This window comes from Phalacrocorax carbo, chromosome 10 (assembly GCF_963921805.1).
Source record: "Phalacrocorax carbo chromosome 10, bPhaCar2.1, whole genome shotgun sequence".
In the NCBI taxonomy this organism is placed as follows: Eukaryota; Metazoa; Chordata; class Aves; order Suliformes; family Phalacrocoracidae; genus Phalacrocorax; species Phalacrocorax carbo.
The window spans coordinates 25244393-25267253 of NC_087522.1; the positions used below are offsets into that span (position 1 = coordinate 25244393).

At 43.0% G+C, this 22861-nt stretch overlaps 1 protein-coding gene across 4 annotated transcripts in view; it reads right to left on the reverse strand.

Moving 5' to 3' along the window:
- The window catches only part of AMBRA1 (autophagy and beclin 1 regulator 1), a 151821-nt gene that overhangs the window by 104263 nt on the left and 24697 nt on the right, over positions 1 to 22861 (reverse strand). For all 4 annotated transcript variants that reach the window (XM_064462605.1, XM_064462609.1, XM_064462607.1 and 1 more), the window contains 2 exons: positions 12106 to 12192; positions 4238 to 4417 (listed from right to left, as the gene is read on the reverse strand). In XM_064462605.1, the coding sequence (XP_064318675.1) occupies positions 4238 to 4417; positions 12106 to 12192 (267 nt within the window). The remainder of the gene's footprint in view (positions 1 to 4237; positions 4418 to 12105; positions 12193 to 22861) is intronic.

The following is a 22861-nucleotide window of genomic DNA, read 5'->3' on the forward strand; positions in this document are numbered from 1 at the left end:
AAAACATATTCAGGAAACCAGAAGTAAGACTTACAGCTTTAACGCAGTGGCAGTCAGCTGGCAGGTTGTGGTCTTAGAACCTTTTAGGTTAGGCAGGAAGCTATTGGAGGAACTTAGACCTGGCACTTTACTGTGACAGTGTCAATAAAGCAACCAAAACAGGCAGAAGATACATGAGTATCCGCCATGCCTATCTTATGCACTTACGACGAGACTTCTGCAAGATGCCCATCTGAGAAACCACAAGCCTTAGTTCAGAATATGCCTTAGAGGAAAGGATTTTAAGTTGACAAATAAAGCCAAATAACGTCACCCTGAATATTGTAAGCTTTCCATAAGTGATTAATCACCTCTGCAAAGCAAGAGCCTGCTTCCACAAAACCAGAATTCCCATTATGGTCTCAGTAAAACAGTGCCTACAGTGCTCATACCCTCTGTCTGACTGCTCTTTGTGTCTCAAAAGAAAATAAAAAGATAAAGCACCAAAAACAAGATTTCAGGCCTGTGGGGTAAAGCCCTTCTTGTTGTAGAGACAAAATAAAGACCTTCCTTGTCTGTGACAATGGCACCACTGAATGGATCCACCCTGGCACAGATCCTCCTGGGAGGAAGGAAAAAGAAGAGGATAGAAATGGGAAAAGCTGCAGGCATTAAAAAAAGTGTAATCTCCAAGCTCCTTAATATCCATATTCTACCAGGCAGCCCACTGTCAAAAGCAGATGCAGGAGTCAGCCACAGTCACACCTTCAGCCTTGGCTTGAAAGCCTTTACAGAACCATAGAGAAGGATTTGAGCAAGGCCTTCAGACAGCGAGGTGTGCACTGCCCTATATATCTGCTTTTCAGTCTGACAGTAAAACTAACCTGTATTTGTTCCCACATCTACTGCAGACAAGAAGGGAAACAGATGTCCAGAATTCATCTGCAGAAACACCGTCACATTCTGATTATAGTGACAGATTTAGAATTACACATGAAAAGAATTAGTTCATGCTATCCAAGGAGGCCTAGAAGCAACACCCAGCCTCCAGCATCAGAGCTGTCCTAGACTAAAGGAAGTCTCCCAGAAGAGACCCAGTCAAACTTGATGAAGAAGTCTAAAGAAATAATAGTTAGCTCTTAAAAATAAATAAATAAATGGATAATCTAAATTTGTTATGTGATCCAAACATTAGGCACTCAAAAAAGACTTTGAAATTAGAAAGTTCACCATCTATGACTTGATGAATCTATTTTTACCAGTTATGCTGGAAGACTAAAAGTGATGTCATTCTCCATTCGAAGACTCTTAGATTCTTATCCCAGAATACTAGAAGCCTTTCCATTTTAGCTTACGATTCTGCCAAAGCTAACCTTAAAACCTACTCATCAATTTATCTGTTAATAATCTAATATTACAATCTGTATATTACAAACTGTATTAATGCTTTCATTGAGACATGACTAAGTTTACAGCTGTCAGCTTTATTCAATAAGCAGTAAGATCACAACAGTGGCAGGTTCAACACAGGCAGCACATGTAAAGATATAACATCTTATTAGACCAAATAACACAGTATAGCTTGTTTCTCCCTCCTCCTCCTCTGTCCACAAAAGCCGGTGTAATAGAAGAATATTGTTAATATCTATAAAAACCACTCTAATTCACATTCTTAGACCAACACTACTGCTAATGCTATCACAAACTGAAGGTATTTATGAATTAATTCAAACGAGATTCTGGAGAAACTGCATGGAGAGAAATGACACCATTAGACTGACACACAGGAGAGGCTTTAGCTCGAATTTAGAGGCCATATGCACACAAACAGTGCAGAGGCAAAGTTTTTCATGCCCCTTACTAGGTCATTAGGTAAGCAAAGCTGAAAAGATACAACAAGGATTCTTAAGAGGAGAAACAAACCTTAGAACCCCACAAAAGATGAGAGCCAAGGAAGGCTTGTCTCCCAGGCACCCTGCACAAGCACAGGGCTCACTCCTTGCCCAGAGACCAACCGGTGTTTAACACCCTTTACACCTTTCTCCTGATCTCTAGGAAAATGAAAGAAAAGAGTATTTACCAATTGCATTAACCAGTTGAGAAAGAAAGTATCATAGCAATTTGCTAATGCTTTTACATTTAAAAAAAAATTCACTGGATTCCACTGCAGACAGCTAGACACAGTAGCAACTCCCTGTCCTACATCCAATCCAGAGAAGCAGGGAAGCCAGAGCATATAGATCAGCACAAGAGAAAAATAAAGAGAGAAATACATGACTCTGCTCAGGTGAGCAACAAAGGAGGAGGGATACAGGAGCCAAAAGGAGAAGCAAGAACTCTGTATAAGAGATTTCATTGTGAAGTGTCAGCAAAAGAAATCAAATGAGTCACAAGACAAGTTCCAGCTCTAAGGACCCTCACACAGCAGCTCCCTCTAATCAGCCAGGAGAAATAATAAAGCAGAGAAGGAAAAAGACAGCATGTCCTGAATGCACAGACCAGAATTCACTATGAAATATTCAACCAACAAATTCAGCTACTGCACAGTAAGGAATAAACCCTTCTATTTGCTCAGTATGAAATGAAAGACAACCTTAGCATGGCTGATTGAATTGCTTCCCTGACTGGGTGCTCTCACTGTGTGAATATTATCTGCAGGGGAACACACTTTTCTGCAGGCATTTACCTGGCTCTGTGAATTAAGAGCTTAGTATCTTTTCTTCTCCCAGCAGAACAAGCCACCCCAGACAAATGAAATGGAATAATGGAAATATTAAGGTCTTTGCTTGCAACACATCTGCCTCACAAAATGGGCCCAGCAGCCACCATATTTCTGCTCTTCCAGACTACGAAGCTGCTTGGGAAAAGCTACTAGGCAGTAACTCTTCTGCATCATCTCCCCTCATTTACATCTTACACAAACAAGGCCACAACGACAGGGGAAGACATTCACTCGCCCTGTACTTCCGAATATTTAATTGCTGAAGCATGAAATGACAGCTTCACAGAACAGCATTCTAAGGAAAAGTCTACTACCACTTAAAAAGTCAGAATGTGATTACTATCTTGCTTTTCTGCAGTGTCCTTCATAAAGGGACTTCACCCTGACACAAAGGGCATGGGAGCTTTAACAACATGCCATCTCAAGTATGTACCGCCGTAGCAAGTGAACTTGAAAGTTATGATAGTAGCAAAGTTGACAGCATCCTCTGCTGGCAGCAGCAACATAAAAGCCCAGATTTTTGAGGAGTTCTACGACCATTCTCAGAATCATCCTATGTTTTAATCACAATATACACAGAGGGGGTAAAAATTTTTAAAAAATAAAATCAGTGAAATACTTAAGGTACTCAGGGAAAATCCCACATTTAAAAGGAAATGACTGAAGACAGACTAGAAAGGTCATATTCTCTTTTCTGCTAAAATGGATTTTAATCTGAATTCCTGAGCTTTTGGTCTCCACGCCATGTAAGCAATCCATTACTGTACTTCCATTTACTGGAAAGGGTTTGCAATGAATTTGTTTGCTGGGATTACACAGGGTATCACTAGAACTCCAAAAGCACATGTTGGTGAGCAGACTTTAAAAGTCTGTCAGGAGAACCACTCTGAAGGAAATACAGTGGCTTACAGGAGTGCTCTTCTATACGGTTTGGATGCAGAGCCATTCCTCACTTTGACACAAGAGGCCATTTGCTCTCCTTACAGGAAACTAAGCCTTAACATAGATTTGCAATCACCAAGTCTTAAAAAAAAACAAACCAAACAAAAAAAAAAACAACCAACAAAATCCCAGGAACGTCAGCTAATTTGACAAAGTTATATAGATAGAGCAAGTAAAAGTGACAGAACATGTTTGGCTGCCTCCCACAGCCTTAGAACAAATAACTAAGCCCTGCAAAGCCTCTTACTGGTTCCTGTTCTGTCTCACAGTTTGAAGGATCTAATAAACTCTTGGCTCCCCGTCTGTTCCATGGGAGAAAGAGATTCTCCTTTTCTTTATTTAACCGGTCTTTTAAATCTGGTTGAAATAGCCTGATATGTGGAAGGTAGGCTAAAGCATCCTTAATTTTCATAACAGAAATGACAAGACCCATTTGTAGCAATCACTGCTCTAATTATTGATTGAATGACTTGACTTAACCTGTTCCCACAGGAAGCCCAAGATGCCTTTGACTGGTAAACGGCAGGAAGCCACAAAGCAGCCTTGTGCTGACAACAGACCCAAGCAAGAGGACAAGGCAGCGCGCACACTTACTCGAAATCTTCAAATTCCAGATCATTTCCCTCTACGGATGGGCTTGAGTTCTCTGAAGTGGAAGAGGAGGAGGAAGAGCGGAGACGGTTTTGTTGGTATCGCATAGAGCGTTGTCGAATACTGTCCCTCCGGGAAAGATACTGAATCATCCTCTGAGCATAATACGCAGCAGGAGACAACCTGAGCAAGAGGGAGATATAGAGACACTTGTGACACAGGTACAGAATGACAACCAGTCCTATTTTTCCTTTTGAGCTCCAAGTGCCAGGACAGTAACAGCATATCACAAAATTGTTTGCATTTTATCTGTGATTAAATAAAGCAAGCAAGTAGAAGCAGTTTTCCCTTTATATGCTACACTCCCACCTGATTCCCTTGTTGTGCAAACAGAAGCACTACGCAGTACCTATAGACAAAGAGCTCATCCACAGCACAGAGAAATTTGCTTCTCGGGACTCTTTGGAGGCCATTGTTTCATCTATTACCAGTTCACACAACTGACCCCAGCAAGCATCCCCAGTAAGAATCAAGACCACTCCCACTGTGAACTCTGCTTGCAATGCCAAACAGCAGCAGTGTTCAGATAAACCCTGAAGGAAGGTTTGATGGTACCATAAAGTATCAAGCAGGAGAAAAAAAGGTTTAATAGCTTTAACTACTTCGTAATCCAAATGGTAGGGATTTCATACAGTAACAATTTAATCAGATCCACTAAATGTATGTTATCAGGACCATAAAAGCCTTGCAACCCACCTGAAATGGAAAACCATCCTCTGTAATTAACTCTTAATTCCCTCTTGTGCATAACTTGGCCTTTGTTTGCATCAGCTTCCACCAGTATTACGCCCTTCCTTGATGCCAGACAAGTAAAAACACACTCTCTTTTCCTACCCTGCATATATCCACAGCTCCTAGCCTATCTTTTCTGAGACACAGTTACTCAGTATTAAAGTTCAGGCACCTCAGATGCTTGAATAATCATTTATTTAGCCTTATTTGGATTAGACTTGAACTCTAATTTGGGGGAAGGAGGGAGATGACAACAACCTCCCCCAAATAATTAGACATTGAGATATTCCTTTAACTTCTAGCTCCCTCCCACCCCACCCCATTCCACATGCGTGTTTGATTTTGTTCTTTTTTTATTCAACTCAAGTTACCAGACTGGTAGTTTCCAGGGCCACAAAAATAAAATCTCATTTCCTGCAAAGGCAGGAGACTGATAACAGAGAGACCAGCCCTAATTTTTAATCTACAAATGAAAGTGTAAACAGCTTTTAACAAAGGAAAATAAAACAAAAAACCTCAAGTGAACAGTGAATTCCTGCAGATAGTCTAGAGAAGAAAATAAACTCATTTGCAATCAAAGAAGGGTGGCCTGTCTGCCTTATAGGAATGCTACCTGTCTTCAGAGCAGCGTTTCAAGCTAAATTCATTTTACAGTTGACCTCACCATTAGTCACGAAGACTCTTAAGGATATGTTTTGCTTTATAGTGACCAATGCCACAAGGTTTCTCTGTGTTACACTACAACCAGCGACAAAAACGCAACTCCATAATCATTTCTGATAATATGACTGTTAGAAGATACTTTTTTTCTCCCTTCCACAGCTTTGCTGATTTAATGGCAATGTACTGGGAATAAGACTGCTTATATACAGATCATTTTCACATCCACAGCAGCATCAGCAGCGATCAGACAAGGTCTGATAAAGTGCTCGGCTACTATTCCTAAAGTCATATTTCAATGAAAAACTACATTTAATAGTATTTCTAGAGACTTCTCCCTAAAGCAGCACAAAAGAAATATACTGATTCTTCAAGGGATAGATAGTATTAACGTTGTTTTGGCTGCAGACACCCATCAAGGACATTCAGTCTCCCATTGTGCCATACATTGAGGGCTTATAGGCAAAAGAGAAGATGGCAAGAAAGAAGGAATTAGAAGGCATGTAGATGCAAAGAGAGTGCATCTTCCCCAAGATAAGCTCCCTGTACTCTACAAGGCTGCCATATTGGTAAAGCAGCAAGTTTAGCAGACAGGCTAAAGGCTCAGGGGTCTAAAACCTTCATCAATAAGCAGCAAAAGGGTAAGAGGAACCACAGACCCAATTTGTTTTGGATTCCTCCTGGATCTTTTATGCACTGTTTGATGAATTAAAGCTTTTTATGCTTATATAACATCGAAGGCTTTGCTGTATGAACACAGCACTTCTCTCTACTCCCCTGAAGACTTAATAGGCCAAGTATAAAAAAGCAAGGCATTACAGCAGGGCACTCATTTATGAGGAGCTGCTCTCCTCTTTGGCCTTTTCCATAAGCCAAAACCTCTGTGTATACCTAAAAATATATCTACTGTATAATTCATACACAGAGAAAGAAAGGAACGTGGAAACAAGGCAACACTGGAAAACATGGAAAGCAGTCTCAGTAGTCCGGCAGCGCAATCACTGAAACTTTCTTCTTCACTAATATCACACCAAGGGAGAGTTTAACAGAAGTATATGAAGAATGAGTTTTGCAGACATTTAGTCTTCTCAAATTATGCAGCACGTCACAAGAAAAAATACGATGCTTGTTAGAAGAACAAGAAAGAGCAGGCAATAAAGACTGGCCATAACAAACTGTGGGATGCCAGATTCAGCCTCCTGACAGCACATGGTATGTAGACTGGATAGCCTGTGAAAAAGATTTCCAAAGAGAAGACAAGAAACTTACATTTGATACACAGAGACAAAGGTGCAAGGGATAAAGGACAAAAAGGGTGGGGAGAAATATATTCAAAGCAATAGGTTAAAGAAATCATCTTTGCAGATGAGTGCATGCAGGGCACAAAAGAAAAAAATGTATTTGTGAGGCTCTGTCTTAAGAATACAGTTACAACACAAATTGGAACCAGAGCTGAGAGCCAGAGTAAGAGACTTAGCTGTCCTGGCGGGAGGAGAAGGCTGCAAAGCAGCATAAGGAACACTGGTTAATGTTCAACATATCTTTTCAGTTCATTCAGTTACTGAACACAACTGCAGATCGGCCACTGACCAAAGTTAGTCTACCTGGTTTAGCTGGCCAAACCTAGCTTAGCGGCTGAACACATGCCAGTCACAGCAGGCTGCCTAGCCCATTTATTTCTCACCTTTGTTTCTAACAAAGCAGTGACAAAACACAGATAGAGGTTATCCCGTAGTTCTTAAACCGAGTTTGCACCCACAGGAGAGTAGGCTGTATTTGACAATACGACAGGAGTTAAATTAACCTGGTCTGAGGGGCTGGACCCAATTTACTGGAGTAGATGGTTCAGTGGAGCAGCGGCTATGCCGCCACACTTTACCACCAGAACAAGGCACTGAGTGGGAGAAACGCTGCAGTGCAAAAACAGAGCCAAACAGCTTCTGCCTCATCCAACCACCATGTCACTGAGAGGCAGTGCATTCCCTAGGCACCCAGCACTGCCGGCTGGCCAGTGAGGAGTGGAGCTGAGGGAGGGAAATGTTTTGCTAGTGATTAGTAAAGTTCAAGTGCCTCTCTCTAAATGGCATCATGAGTACTGAAGAGTGAGCTACTACATAACAGTGTCCTCCGCTACAGCCAGACATCCAATCTAGCTGGCCATATTTATGGACAACATGAAACTTTTTACTCAAAGCCTGCTTCTCTTCACCCTCCCCCATTTTACTATCTTCTAAGGAAGTACATTTAAAAAAAAAAACACAAATCACAAGATCAGCTGAAGAACGTCTAGACCCAGTTCCCCACGACAGCCACAAAAATTAGTACATCTGCATCCCAGAGCACTATACCGCCGTGCAGACCTCCGTGCTTCCTAACATGTCAGGAGTACTGACACAACTTACCAACCCTGCCTTGATGCCCATGGCCAGGATGTTCTCTGACGTCGTTACAGCTCACAACTCTAAACGCCTCTCAGCCAGCAGACATGTTTTAAAGGGGTTACCTGATTGATATCCTTTATTTCCTTGGTCTTATCTACATTGGCATACATACCACCAATCCTTGGTCTGAAGGCAATGCTGGTAGTGGACACCAACTTTTGGTTGCCTCCATTCCACACAAGCCTTCAAATCACAGGCAACATTCAGTCCGAGGGTCACTTTCTTGGTAACTTCCAAGCAGTTTATATTCTTTCCTAGAGATGTATCTACCAAACCCCCTTGTGATGGACGCATCTTTTTGCGTACTTCTATTTAAAAAAAACCAAACCTAATATAGGTGTTCTGTGACGACAGCTTTATTTGATTCCTCTGCAGATTGTTGTCTGACCTCACTGCATATGGAAACTGTGGAGAACAACAGAATAGCCAAGCTGATCTTACAGAAGTTCAGCATGGCCACTGAGATAGACTGCTCAGTCTACATCAGACTATTAACTCTAAATCTGAGGGAACTTCAAAAAATATTCTCTCTGCCTCACTCTTGACCCAGGTTATTCAAATATAGCATCATTACAGACATTAGATGCAGAAACAAAACAAACACACACACACTCTTAAAAATAAATTCTTCAGATTGTGGAGTTTAGGAAAAGAAGGAAAAAAAAAAAAAACAACCACAAAACAAAATACCAGACAGGCTCTGTTGGAGACAGCTTGGTCTTAAGGAGGTATATATATTTTCCTCAGGGGCTGGTATTGGGACCAGAGCTGTTTAACATTTTTGTCAGCAACATGGACAGCGGGATTGAGAGCACCCTCAGCAAGTTTGCTGATGACACCAAGCTGGGTGGTGCAGTTGACACACTGGAGGGAAGGGATGCCATCCAGAGGGACCTTGACAGGCTTGAAAGGTGGGCCCGTGTGAACATCAAAGTTCAACAAGACCAAGTGCCAGGTCCTACACCTGGGTCAGGGCAATCCCAAGCACAAATACAGGCTGGGCAGAGAATGTGTTGAGAGCAGCCATGAGGAGAAGGACTTGAGGGTGTTGGTTGATGAGAAGCTTAACATGAACCCACGATGTGTGCTCGCAGCCTAGAACGCCAACAGTATCCTGGGCTGCATCAAAAGAAGGGTGACCAGCAGGCCAAAGGAGGTGATTCTGCCCCTCTACTCTGCTCTTGTGAGACTCCACCTGCAGTGCTGTATTCAGCTCTGGGGCCACCAACATAAGTAGGACATGGACCTGTTGGAGCAAGTCCAGAGGAGGACCACGAAGATGATCCAAGGGCTGGAGCATCTCTCCTATGAGGACAGGCTGAGAGAGGTGGGGTTGTTCAGCCTGGAGAAGAAAAGGCTGCGGGAAACCTTATAGCAGCCTTCCAGCACCTGAAGGAGGCCTACAAGAAAGCTAGAGAGGGACTTTTTACAAGGGCATGTAGCGACAGGACAAGGGATAATGGCTTTAAACTGAAAAAGGGTAGATTTAGATTACATTTAATGAGGAAATTCTTCACTATGAGGGTGGTGAGGTGCTGGAACAGCTTGCTCAGAGAAGCTGGGGATGCCCCATCCCTGCAAGTGTTCAACACCAGGTTTGATGGGGCTTTGAGCAACACGGTCTAATGGAAGGTATCCCTGCCCATGGCAGGGGGGGTTGGAACTAGATGACCTTTAAAGTCCATTCCAACCCATACCATTCCATGATTCTATGATTTTTAATGCATTTTTAAGCACACAGAGACCTAGATAGATGCATGTTTATTTCACCTTCATTTCACTTTTCCACTTTGTTGTAGAAGAACATCTGAAAGTCCTAACTTTCTGTTACAAACATACGATACTACAAAAAAAAAACCTCAAAATGCAGTAACACTCCTTTTAATCACATCCCCAATTTCTAACAAGTTATAGGGACAGTTAAAAAGAGACTACTAGCCTAGCACACAAGTTAGGTTTATGGAGGAAGACTCTGATCTCACCCTACTCAAGCTTCCAGCTCGTGCTGATTATGCATCTATGAACCTCATCCTCTGAAAACGACAGTGACACTTACTAGAACAAATTAACCCTCTTAGAAGAAGTTCCAACACTGGACTTTTGTCCCAACGGTCCTTATTAACTCAAGCCACTATTGCTTCTACCACAACCTAAAAACACTTCAGCTGTCACTTGAAGAGCATCTATTAGCTTAAAAATGGCTTCAAGTAGAAAAATATTTTTGACAATGCTCCTTATGCTAGGAAATTATCCTTTTTCATATATTTTATTGAGGTTCATCATAGCAGACATCTGGTGGGAGGGGGAATCAGTGACCTAGGCAGGCTCTATTCCTTTTCCTTCTTTAAAAGCAGCTCACAGAGAGCCAAAATCAGTTCTTACAGTATGCGCTCAATAAAGTCTGCCTGCTTTGGATTACACATTCCAGAAATAAGGAATGGCACACTTCCAGCCATTCAGCAGCTCTTGGCATTTAGAAACTGTCCTGAATGTAGTAAAAGCTTTTCATTAACATTTGTAAAACATAATTTTCATCTTTCCAGGTAAACCAATCCCTTTACCTGTCATTTAATCAATTGCCATTTAGAACACTTATATTTATCAACATCATTCTGACACACGGTTGCCAAGACTTTCTGCAGTTGCCTAGACTGGTTTCCCAATGACCCTATGTAGAGGTATCACACTCCACCTTACCTTTACCTCACTACAAACAGTTTTATTTACACCATTCCTGAGCCTTTGAATTACCTTTACAAAGCAACCTTCTTCACAATAAATGGAAAAAGCCTAACATAAGATTTCACTTCTACAAGGCTTTATCTACAGAGATAGTTAGCAAGGAGCTATTTTCCAACATAATTATACCATGTGGCCAGTTTGCAACCTAGCTTTTTATTTCAGAAATTGTACTTAGAGCATCATCTCTATACAAATGCAGATTTTGTTGTTAATGATGTAAAAAAGAATGAGATTTAAACAAAAAAAAAAGACACAAACCAAAACCAAAACAAACCACAAAACCAAACCTCCTTCAGCAACTTAAATATTCCATTTTCAAACACCAGTATTCCTGTACTCTCCTTTATGATAAATCCTAATTCATGCAGTTCATGCAGATATGCCAGAGGTCCTCTTAATAGGCTAAATCAGATATATGTCACACTTACTGAATTTTTCTCATTCATAGCTTTGCTAAATCCATCTGAAGAAAGCTTATTTGTCACAATTTAATTTTTGAAAGTTTCCAAAGCTGCTTGCTGTTTACGACTATCATTTCTTCTGACAGAGTCTGTGGGTCACATTATCCCATCTGTTGCTTTCTTAATAGACTAAGTAGAAACTGCAAAGATCACTCCTTTGCATTTTTGATAACTCTGCCATGTTTGCTTTTTCTGGTCCTCTGAAACACTCCCACCTCTTCTGGAGATTAAGCAGCACTACAGGTGTTCATGTCTAATGTCAATGATTCACGACTCTTCAGAAATAATTGTCAGTATTTTGTTTTTAGTTAAGTATACATAACATCCTGATTATGCGCTCTCATACGGATGTATTTATGGAGACATTCCGTTTTCCAAGCATGTTGCCTGCTCACACCAGCTCCTGACTGCCTTTACTGCATTCTCCCTTACTCCTCAATAGGCTATTTCCTTTTTTCTTCATTCTTCTTCAAAAGAGATTTCAAATTTATTGACATAATCTCATTTACTGTTGGACCTGCTTGCCACCTAGTGTTCTCCATCCCAAATGATTTCCTTATCCTCATAATCCTTATGTGCTTATTTCAAGAGCAATTTCTTCCTCTTTTCCTCATTCTCTCCCAGACTTAACAGCATCTTCTTCGTTTGGTTTGCACCCTGCCTCCATGGCAAGTCATTGAGGAGGAGATGGGCCCAATATTAGAACCATACCCAAAGAGTTGAGCAATCCGTGCCTATGAAATTTAAATGCCTTTAGATTGCATTTAGCTCTTACCTGGCTGGATCTGGGTAGATCGGATGTTCCCGGGACCCTGCTCCATCGTAGCGAGATAATGAAATGAGGGAAGACTCCAGCAACCTCCTAGAAAGGTAAAACAAATGATGAAGTCAGAGACCATTCAGGCATATCCTCCCTATTTACACCACACTTTCTGAAACCTCGTAAGACTATTTCTATCATCAGTGCAGAGAATTCTGCAACATACTGAAGCACTCACTGATGGCATAAGTTTTTTCATCACACAGCTAGTCAAAGTATAATATTCTCACTGCACAGGAGGAAGATCACCTCAAGTAAAAAAGAAGAGTGGTCCCAAACCTGCTTCCAAGTTTCAAGAGAAAGATGCAGATGCCACTTCTCCTCTGGAGGCAAGCCATCCCAATCTGTCAGGTCCATAAACACTAACACTGCACTGGCCATCTGTCAGGTTCTTACCTACTCAAAGGTGGCTAGGCAGGGAACAGGCCAAGGATCACAGGACAAAGAACAGAGCTCAGCATGTGGACTCTAAGGGCATCAGTGGTGCTTATTCACAATAAGATATTCAATCTTAGTCTCAAGGCTCAGTAAGAGAGGTTTTCAGCTACAAAAAGTTTGTTTCCTCTGTATCTTAATCAGCCACAGGGAAAGACACCAAATATTCACTCAAGAAGTAAATGTATGCAAATGCAGCCAGACAGCTTGAATATGCGTGAAGCAAGTCTGAGTCATGAAGGAGCAGAATCAAAAGCATATAGAAGGAACATGTCCCCCACCCTGGCTTCTACATGCACCTCTATCTAGCTTCCTGCCATCCTCTGCTTTATGACATTGTTTCAAGACTTGATTCATTCAAGCCTGTTGCAACCATTGGATTAACAAGAGATGATTTGGGGCAGGTGTGGAGAGTGGAAAAATCAACTGCCAAAGTTTATAAGGTTGCTGAGTTCCCTTTCAAGTCTTTTTGCCTCAGGACTCCTGCTAAATTTTGTTTTCCAGCATCTGCAACTTAAAACTGTTGTGTCAAAGAGGTCCAACACCACAGCTGTTCTGTTCACCCACACACGTAATTGGCAAGAACGATTTGAACCTATCTGTCTCAGCGCCACACTCCTTATTCACAGTTAACACTTGCAATGCAGGACAGCAAGTGTCAACACAGGAAGCAGGAGGGACCAGATTTAACCCATGTCCAGCTTCCCATTTCTAGCCAGATAAAGATAGTAGAAATACAAACAAAACATGGTTTTTCCAGCAGCAGGCACCACCCCCCACCCCCAGGATCTCAAGGCAACTTTTTACTGCCTTCCAGCAATTAAAAAAAATTTACTTCAATTTTACATTATAGATCTAGAATACAGAAAACAGCAAGAGATCATTTCAGTTACTTGGAAAGGCATGTGTCAGCTCAAGAGACTCAGTACTTGCTGCAAAGCACTGGCACTCTAGAGAAGGCAAGAAATCCCGTCCTCTCTGGCAGAGTTGCTTGGCAACCACCCGCCTTATTCAAGAACAGTTATTAAGTCTCTTAAAACTTTTATATTAATTAATTCCCCAGGTTACTGAGTCAAAAGCTCTAACCTTAAACACCGCTACAGATTAGGAATCCCTTGGCTCCCCAGAAAGTTATCATACTTCAATCCTGCCTTACCAAACCCTCTCCCCTGCTCCAAATATGTCAATATATGCAAAAGCAGCTAATCCAGAACAAGGGGTGCAACAGTTTTATGAGGTATACCTATCACCTACATCATATATAAACTGCTTTTATTCCTTCTGAGAGGAAAGGCATTAGCAGAAGGCATATTCTACCTATTCAGTCAGCTGGCCCCTTTCTAAACAACTGTTTAGAAAGTTGCTATTGCAACTGCAATAGCAACATCAACATGCTTTTTGTAAGTCTGCTCCCCAGAGTTGCTTACTCAGAACACTCCAACACCAGCTGTTTGCAAGCAGCCTGGATGTGCCAAAACTGCCATCCTACTGGATCACCCTGCCTAATTCACTGGACTTACCACGGAGAAAGGTCTTCAGCACCCAGAGCCTGGCAGGGCCACCCACCCTAGAAAGAGCAGCTGCCTCCTTACAGGTGTGACCAACCTACACACAAGCAAGTGGCATGTTTGATGCCATTTCCCTGCAATGCCTACAGAGTCCTGATAATGTATCCACAGATAATCAGACTCATAGCAGCACAGACTGGGATCCACCTGGCTGGAGAGCAGCTCTGTGGAAAGGGACCTGGGGGGCCTGGTGGACAGAAAGCTCAACATGAGCGAGCAGTGGCTGCTGCGGCCAAGAAGGCCAACAGGGTGCTGGGTTGCATCAAAAAGGGCATCGCCAGCAGAGAGAAAGAAGTCATCATCCCGCTCTACTCAGCGCTGGTCAGGCCACCCCTGGAGTGCTGTGTGCAGTTCTGGTCCCCGCTGTACAAAAAGGATGTGGCCAGGCTGGAAGGGGTCCAGAGAAGGGCCACCAAGATGACCAGAGGACTGGGAAGCTGCCATACGAGGACAGGCTGGGAGAGCTGGGTTTGTTCAGCCTTGAGAAAAGGAGGCTCAGAGGGGATCTCACCCCCATGTACCAGTACTTAAGGGGCAGCTACAAAGAAGATGGAGACTCCCTTTTTACAAGGAGTCCCATGGAGAGGACAAGGGGGGATGGACACAAGTTGCTCTTGGGGAGATTCTGATTGGACACCAGGGGGAAATTTTTCACAGTGAGGACAGTCACCGTTGGAATAATCCCCCAGGGAAGGGGTTGGCTCGGCCACGTTGGACACCTTCAAGAGTCGCCTGGGCAGGGTGCTGGGCCATCTTGTCTAGGCTGGGCTCTTCCTAGAAAGGTTGGACTAGGTGATCCCTGAGGTCCCTTCCAACCTGGGATTCTGTGATAATCCCTGTCAAAAGTCTTGGCACCTATATGTGCCCCCTTCTCTTCTAGCCTTTCAGGGACTATCCACTAAACGACAGTAAAATCGGAGCCACAAGCGAAGGCAACCACTACCTGCTGCCTGGCCCAGCAGGCTCTGTTAGAAAGGAGTCTCCAGGTATTCTCCAGCCATATTTCTCTTCTCACCTTTTGAAAGCTGGCAATTGCCTGAGAAGAGCATTGACTTAGAGTGATCACCTCCGGAAAGCAGCCAGCAGCTGCACTGAAGGAAATAAAAATGTATTCCAACAAAAGGGCACCAGAAGGGTGTGGGAGCAGGAGCAGGGCACACACTGTAGTAACTCAGTACGGGTTTGCCAGGACTCCCTCTGCCTGGCTTGGGAAGAGCACTTTGGGGAATCTATAGTTCTTACCTCTACACCCCACCTGATCCTTGAAACGAATACTTGAAAAGCCTTGCTCTACCAGATACCTCAGATGAGAACTGGTATGTATAGCTTTAGTAAAACACAAACCAACAGTTGCCTAAGCCACAGGACGGCCAGGTATCCAGGTAAACAGACCGTCTACAGACCTCACAGCCCTATGATTTTTCTTGAAGAGCCTGCAGCACCACTCCATGATGCAGTGGGAGCTGCTGCTGCTTTAGGAGCACCTCCTGCACCAGAAGGGCTCCCTAGGAAAGCCAGTAGTTACGGGACCATGGAAAGCAGGATGATAAACACACTCCATTGAACGCGCTCCCCAGGACCCTCTCTGAGGCTGCGCTGATCAAGCTGAATGGTCTCAGCTAAGACGGCCTTTCCAGCAGGCCCTTCCAAGCCTTCCAAGACCAAACCCAGCTCCTGCACTATCTCACACTGAGGCACACAAGCCACATACTAGGACCACATTCAGACCAAGTGGACAAAGATAATTTAGTTAACAGTAAATGCTGAGAGCTACAGCTGATTTTAAGCCTGACTGGTAGTTCTTAATTGTCCTGTTACTGCCCCCTCCCAGCTCACAGAGCAATGAACAGGTGGACATAAATACATATAGCAGGCAAACAAATAAAAAGAACAAAACAAGTCAACATGCAATCTCATGAGACCCAGATAGACCATCTCTGCACTTATGCTCTAGCAAATAACAATATCTGTTCTGAAACCAGAGTACTAAACACAAATAAAATCTATTATTTAACTAACTCATTCTAGACTGAGCCCTTGAGGCCCAAGTTACAGATCCAAATGCATTTGGTACTGACGAATGGGTTCAATAATAGATATACTGCTATAATGATCATAAAGTGTCCCATCTGCGACACTGGTAGCGTAACCTACTGTTCCCCAAGAAGGCACAGATAAATGTTTTTGGAGTAATTCATGCTGCACTCTGTCAAGTCTGAGGTGCCACATTCATAGCTTTTGCCACCCAAAGTCCCAGAAGAGACATAGACTGTTTTCAGCAAGCCTAAAGTGTGGTAGCCCAATATCCTACCACAGTAAATGCTGAGGCTGGGAGCAATTCTGTTAAGGAGGGTAAACATAAACCATAGATTAATAGAGGCAGCTCTGTTACAGGGAACTGCTAGACACTAAATATCTACGTTTCCAACAGAGAAGAATGCAAAGTGAGAACAGAAATGCATATTCCTTGCATCTCCTTTTAAAACATTTCAGTAGATCATGCTTGACTCCCGATTCCTTTCTGGTGCTTACAGCACCCTATTCCTCTCCCACACCCCCATTTTCACTACCCAGATACATAGCAGGCTAACACTAGGCTCTGTGGAAGCAATTGCTCCACTATCTCCGTCTAGACAATATGAAATTGTCACAAGTGACATCTAAAGTACAATTAGCAAAGAAACTGCAATTTCCACTCTCCTCCCCCGCTCACCAGGAAAAAAAAAAAAATAAAATCACACATTATCATCCTCCAGGTTGTCAGTCAATGCCGCAATGATGAAGATTAGCTCTGCTCACCCTGAGAGATCCTTCTCGCCCAGCTTGCCAAAATAGGAGGGGGGGGTTTGCAGTTTTTTGTTGCCTTTTTTTATTAGAACTACTACAAGAAGACATAAATTGCCTCTGTACAGCAGCACTGAGATCTCAGCAGACTCTTTTTCTGTCAGACATCGATAGCTATGGAACTGCCGCTCTGCACTTGCTCTGTTACCTCGGGTGTGCAAACCGCAGCGATCGCTAGCAGGGGGGAAAGGAACCAAGGTCTAAGTTACAGGACACCTTTAGATAAGGGAGAGAGAAAGAGTGCACACACACAAAACACGAAAAGCAGAAAAGGGAAATTTCTCACGAATGAAGCAGCTGAATGCCAGCTGCTGCAGCTCGAGGGGAAAAAAGTCATGAAGCAACCTTCTCACTGCGCACCAGCCATTGGACTGTACCCACACTCTCCCCACGGGGGCAAGGATCACCACCAAAAGCCTCTTGGGACAGAGTGATTCATCTCAGCAGGCTTTGAGAAGATACTTAAATGCAGCAAATTTAACCTCTCAGTAACAGTTTAAGGCTATGCAGTTCCTACGCCGCATCTTAGGTTTGCTGTCACGGCACACACGTTACTGGTTAGCGCTACTCCACACGACACGGAGGGAAGGGCTTTCCTCCCCATCTAAAAGGGGGGCACTAACAAACAGCACTGAGGCTTAGTTTCCTTAAAATCAAAAGGGTGTTCAGTTTGCTGCCATTCCCCAAAGCTGCTGCTGCACACTGACAACCAGAGCAAAGGAGTAAAATGAAGCAAGCACTCCTGCCTCTCCCACAGTCCCAGCCTTCAGCTATGAAGAAGGCCTAAGACAGGGCAATTCATTGTTATCCTTTGAAGCAGAAGTACAGAAGCTGCCAGCGTTGTCGATATGAGTTTCCTCCCCTGGTTTTCTATCGCCCCCCGGAAAGGCTTTTATATTCCCTGCTGCCTATTTGGATGTGAAATTACCGCACTACTTCATATTACATCCCTTTCTCAGCCCTCCAAATTACAGCCAGAAGCCAGTTCTCCTGAGCGCTCACACCTACGGACAGATGTGCTCCTGCAGCTCCTCACAGGAATGCAAAGAATAGCAACAGTTTAAAGCTAGATTTCCTTCAGGTCATCTTCCTCTTACAGCTGGGCAATGTTTAACCTAAAGATAACACGAAAGCTGAAGCACGAAGACAGCTGAATATTCTCCAGCTGTCCAAGAGCACTGCTACCCTCCCTCAAATTCTAAGCTCAATTCTTAACTGTTAACAAGCCAAATTAATTCTTGGAGATCAATTATAGCCTCAATAGAACACTAGAAAACTATTCTAAACAAAAATCTAAACGAACCCAACCCACTTGTTTCCCCCACCTTCCCTTTTCTCATAAGAATAAGGAAAAATTATTTCAGACATCTCTGTATCGTGTTGCCTACTTTCAAAGAGCAAACTGAAATCACATAAGGAGAAGCCATCAAGCATTTTATTCCAGAGCTTCATTTTCCATAAAAGTTTTGTAGTTCTGTCAGACAAAAAACCACTATTGCTATCACCAGTTTCATATTCAAGCTTAAAATAAAAAAGCAATCAGTATGCAGTTCTAAAGATTGCCTGAAAAGATGATCTCTAAAATTAAGTCCTTAACATAATCTGCTCTGATACCTCTAAGCTAACATTTCTAGACTGTTTCAGCTTTCACATGGTTATGGTTAGGCAGATTTAGCCTGGCATCAAGATTTGAATTTAGACAGGTCAGAAGCAGATGATTAGAAGAAACAGTCAAACAAAACAGTCAAACTTTTCTTAAGACAGCTGTAACCATCTTCAAGAAAAATACCCTGAGGATTTCACTACTGATGAAAACCTCAACACTCATGTTCGCAGTTCTCTCAGCTCCCCCATCCCCTTGTTCCCATCTTCGCCATGCAACTCATCCTCAGTGAGGAGTGAGACTTGGTGGCTGCCTTTCTTTTGAGTATCCAAGCCCTGTCAGGCATTCTTTTAATCACCTTTTTTTTTTTTCCTTTTAAAGTTATTCCACATAATGAACACCCTTTGCAAGAAAATTTCCTTTCTTTAGGCAAAGTAAAGATGTAATATGTGATCACAGAGAAGTTCCAGACATGGCCTTTGTAGAACACTTCGGCCTCTTTGTAAGAAGGAACTTGTGCTAACTCTGACGGGCAACCAGGGACAGAGAAGACGTCCTTCCCAGCTAGAGGTGTGGAGTTGTCAGAGAAGCAGGTTTGAAATACAACTGAAGTTATCACAAAAAATATTTTTCCCCCCTCACTGATTCTGGGCAAGAATCCTGTAGAAAACAAGCTGTAAAGATTTCTCAGTCAGAAAACAGACAGCACGTCAGGTCTTCCAGGATGGGAAGCAGTACATTTGGGTAGGAGTGCAGGGAAAAGGAGCACAATTACATGAAACAACTGTAAGAGTTCGAACAGCAGAACAAGCATTGGGATTTGAGTTCTCCTAATCACAAGGCAGGAAGCAGCGGTTCAAGAAGAACTTGGTTAACCCTTTAAAGTTTACCTGCTTCAGTTCAACTAGAAAGTAATACCACATGACAAATTGCACTATTACTTCACCTCTGCTCTTGGACAAGGAATTTCAACTTCCATCTACCACCTGATGCCACAGGAACTACACAGCGCCTTTGGACCTCATCATAGGGAAAGTCAGCGGCTCTGAGGAATATGACAGATCTTTTAAGTGGACCCAAGGTCACACTTTTAATCTGCTGACAAAAGCCATGCATCAGAACAAACAACGAGCGCGCTGATTCTCAGTTGATGAGCGAGATGAATGCAATATGAGCATTATGCAGAGGTCCTCATCATACAGCTCCGGGGGAATAATTAATACATTAACAGAAAAGAGGAAGCACACATCCATGATAGACATTAAAAGGCTCAAGAGCAGCTATGGCAGCATTCATTAGGTTGGCAATAACTCCAACATGAAAAGAACGACAAAAGATCTTCCACTTTCTTTTTGCAAGGGCAAAACTTGAGGGGCAGGGAGGAGAGAAGAAATTTAAATCAGTTCAACTTACTGCATGTGCTATTTTGCTCTACAGTGGCAGTTTTATACCAGTGATCAGAATGGGGCATGCATCTCAGCCAAGCTGAAGACAGACATCACATTCTTCCACCTAGACCCTTAACAACATGCAATTGTATGAGAAATGGAGCTAGATGGAATCAGTTCCTGGTCATCATGGTTATAACAGGCTTGAAAGCACAGCCAGAATGTAACCAACAGAGTGAACTCCCTCAGCCTGCAGACAACTTTACTCTTCTGAGGGCTCTTCTACCTACTTTCATATGTGTAGTGTCTGCTTCAAATTCTCCTTGTTCTGGGAGTTCCCAACACCACAGATTGTGTGGACAGCAGAGATCTCTGCTCACCCACACACGCAAATCTGCGTCAGCTTCTGGGATAATTACACAGGGCTCCTGCTTCTCCATAGGGAACTGAAGAGGAGGTGTCCTTCCTGAGGGGGCAGCCATTATCTCCCTAGGCTTCTAAGGCTATGAAAACAGAGGTCCCACCACACATCAGTTACTTCCTTTAAAATGCTTTCATTCAGGCTGGAGTAATGAAGAGTCAGGTCAACAGATGACCGGCAGGGCAGTTCAGCCACTTATTCCAGCCCTTCCACATCACAAAGGCGGAGGATTTGATATGAATGCATTTCAAGCAGAAAAAATTAGTCACTTTCCTGGCAGATAACAAACCCTGTTTATTCACAGTCTTCAGTTCCAGCACGTGCTTTCTCAAGAAGAGCAAGGGAGAGGGTCAGTTACATCATCACACAAACAGCCATTTCGCACAATCAGTTAAATATGTATGTGGAAAGTGTTTAAAATGCATGTTAGTTATTGAACAGACCAGAACGGCTCAACTGGAGAAATCTAGAGTCATCACTATTTTGGTTACAGTTGTATTACTGAGGCAGATCATAGGTCCCCCCCTCTCCTCTTGCTCTAGGCCCAGAGAGTAGATGCATGCTGCTCTAGTGCAAGTTCTCCAGCCCAGATTCTGTAATAAGGAGGGAATAATTGCATGAGGGCACTTTGTCCCCAAGCACACCATGCGCCGTGTGTTTAGAAAGAGCACGAAGAATGGGTGCACGCAGGCAATATATATAAGTGACTGCATATCTAACAATTAAGGGCTTGTATTAACATAAAAAAGAGGCATACTATACTGCCAACACCTCCAGCTCCTCTTCACTCTCAAGAAAGCTACAGATAACTTTTAGTTGAGGAAGCGGGCCTGAAACAGGAAGCCTGAGAGCCTGCCCACAACTTGTTTCTTGGCAAAAGGAAAACAAAACCAAAACCAGAGATTGTTTTAACATAACTTATCTGAAGCCAGACAACAAGCTCTAGGAATCACAGCTAGATAGTTTAAGCCTGTCAAAGACCACCATTAATCTTGAGCAACATCCGCTAGACAGAATCCTGTAAGTACATCAACCCAATGCACGTAAGTAAAAATGGGAACAGGAGCAACTGTTCCAGGTGAGGTGAGCTTGTCTGGACATGCTGCCCACCCTGCAGCAGCTGGATCAGGAGGCTGCAGGGATGCCACGTGCAGACAGCACAGGAGACAGACAACCTAACAGAGCACAGCTTTCAAGAGAGGGAGGCTATTTGCACTTCTTCCCTCTCTGTAGGAAAGCTGAAAACTTATAAGTTTTATGGGATCCTCAAATAGCTATCTGTTTGAAGTCAGCTGTCTTTCAACTTCTAAGCAATCTGTCTTTATCTAATATCTTTGTTGTACAGTCATCTTATACAGGACTTCCTAAAAAAAAAAAAAAAACAACACAAAACCCAAACCACAAACAAACAAAAAAAACCACCAACAAAACCAAGAAAAAACCCCAACCCACCGAACTGTAGTTCTCATTACTCCTCAGTAGAAGCACAAAAGTAAGCCCATTTGGAACCATATACCTCATAAAGAAACATCAATGGAATCCAGTTTAGCAAAATCCCTTGCTGCCATGCTGGAGCAGGCGAACACAAAGCAAAGTCCCAGAACAATCCCATAGACAGACACCTGTAGGGAAACAGGTCTCCGTTTCCTGGAGACCACAGAGAACCAAAGTTTACCTCTTTTATAGGTGAACTCCTCATTGCTAGGCCTGGACTACCAAAAAAAAGAGGTGGGAGAAGGGGAGTGGTTTGACTGGGGAAACACCATGAAGATATTTGAGAAAGCAGAGTTATTTCTACACTTGCTTAATTTGCAAGCCAAGCTACTGCAAGAGTAACACGGCAAAAAGAATCTTTTTGTGTGCTACACAATATACAGTCCCTGCTGTATATTTAAATTCAGGTCAAGAAAAAGAAAAGAAGGTTTAAGCCTTTCTGCAAGTCTGGTGAAGCCTACACATGCTCAGCTTTCCGAAGTACTCATGGAAGCTCCGCAGCAGGGAGCGACCTCCATTAGTCACTGCACGAGGGAAAGCACAAGGCACCATTTTTTCCCCTCACCAACACTCAGTAATGAAGTAAAAGGGCTCTAGCAAATTTATATTATTCTTAAGTTAGGAAACCAGCAAAGGCAAGGGGAGGAACCTTTGAGCAAGAAACCAGGCACCTCTTTCCCTTGCTCTTCCACATAACAACCATCAGCATATTCAAGAGCTTAAAATTCTACTACTCTGTAAAACAAAGTCTTTCCTGCCCACACAGAGACAGCACGCTTTATCCAGAAAAAAAACCACAAAGCTGGATGGGTGGCAGCAACAACCTCAGAGCTCACGTAGACATCAACCAATAATCAAGCCAAACAATCCTTGTCAAGTTTGTCCACTACCTGGACACCTCACCCATCACCTCAGCCAATTATGATGCCTAAATGTTCATGTCACCTTCAGATTATGA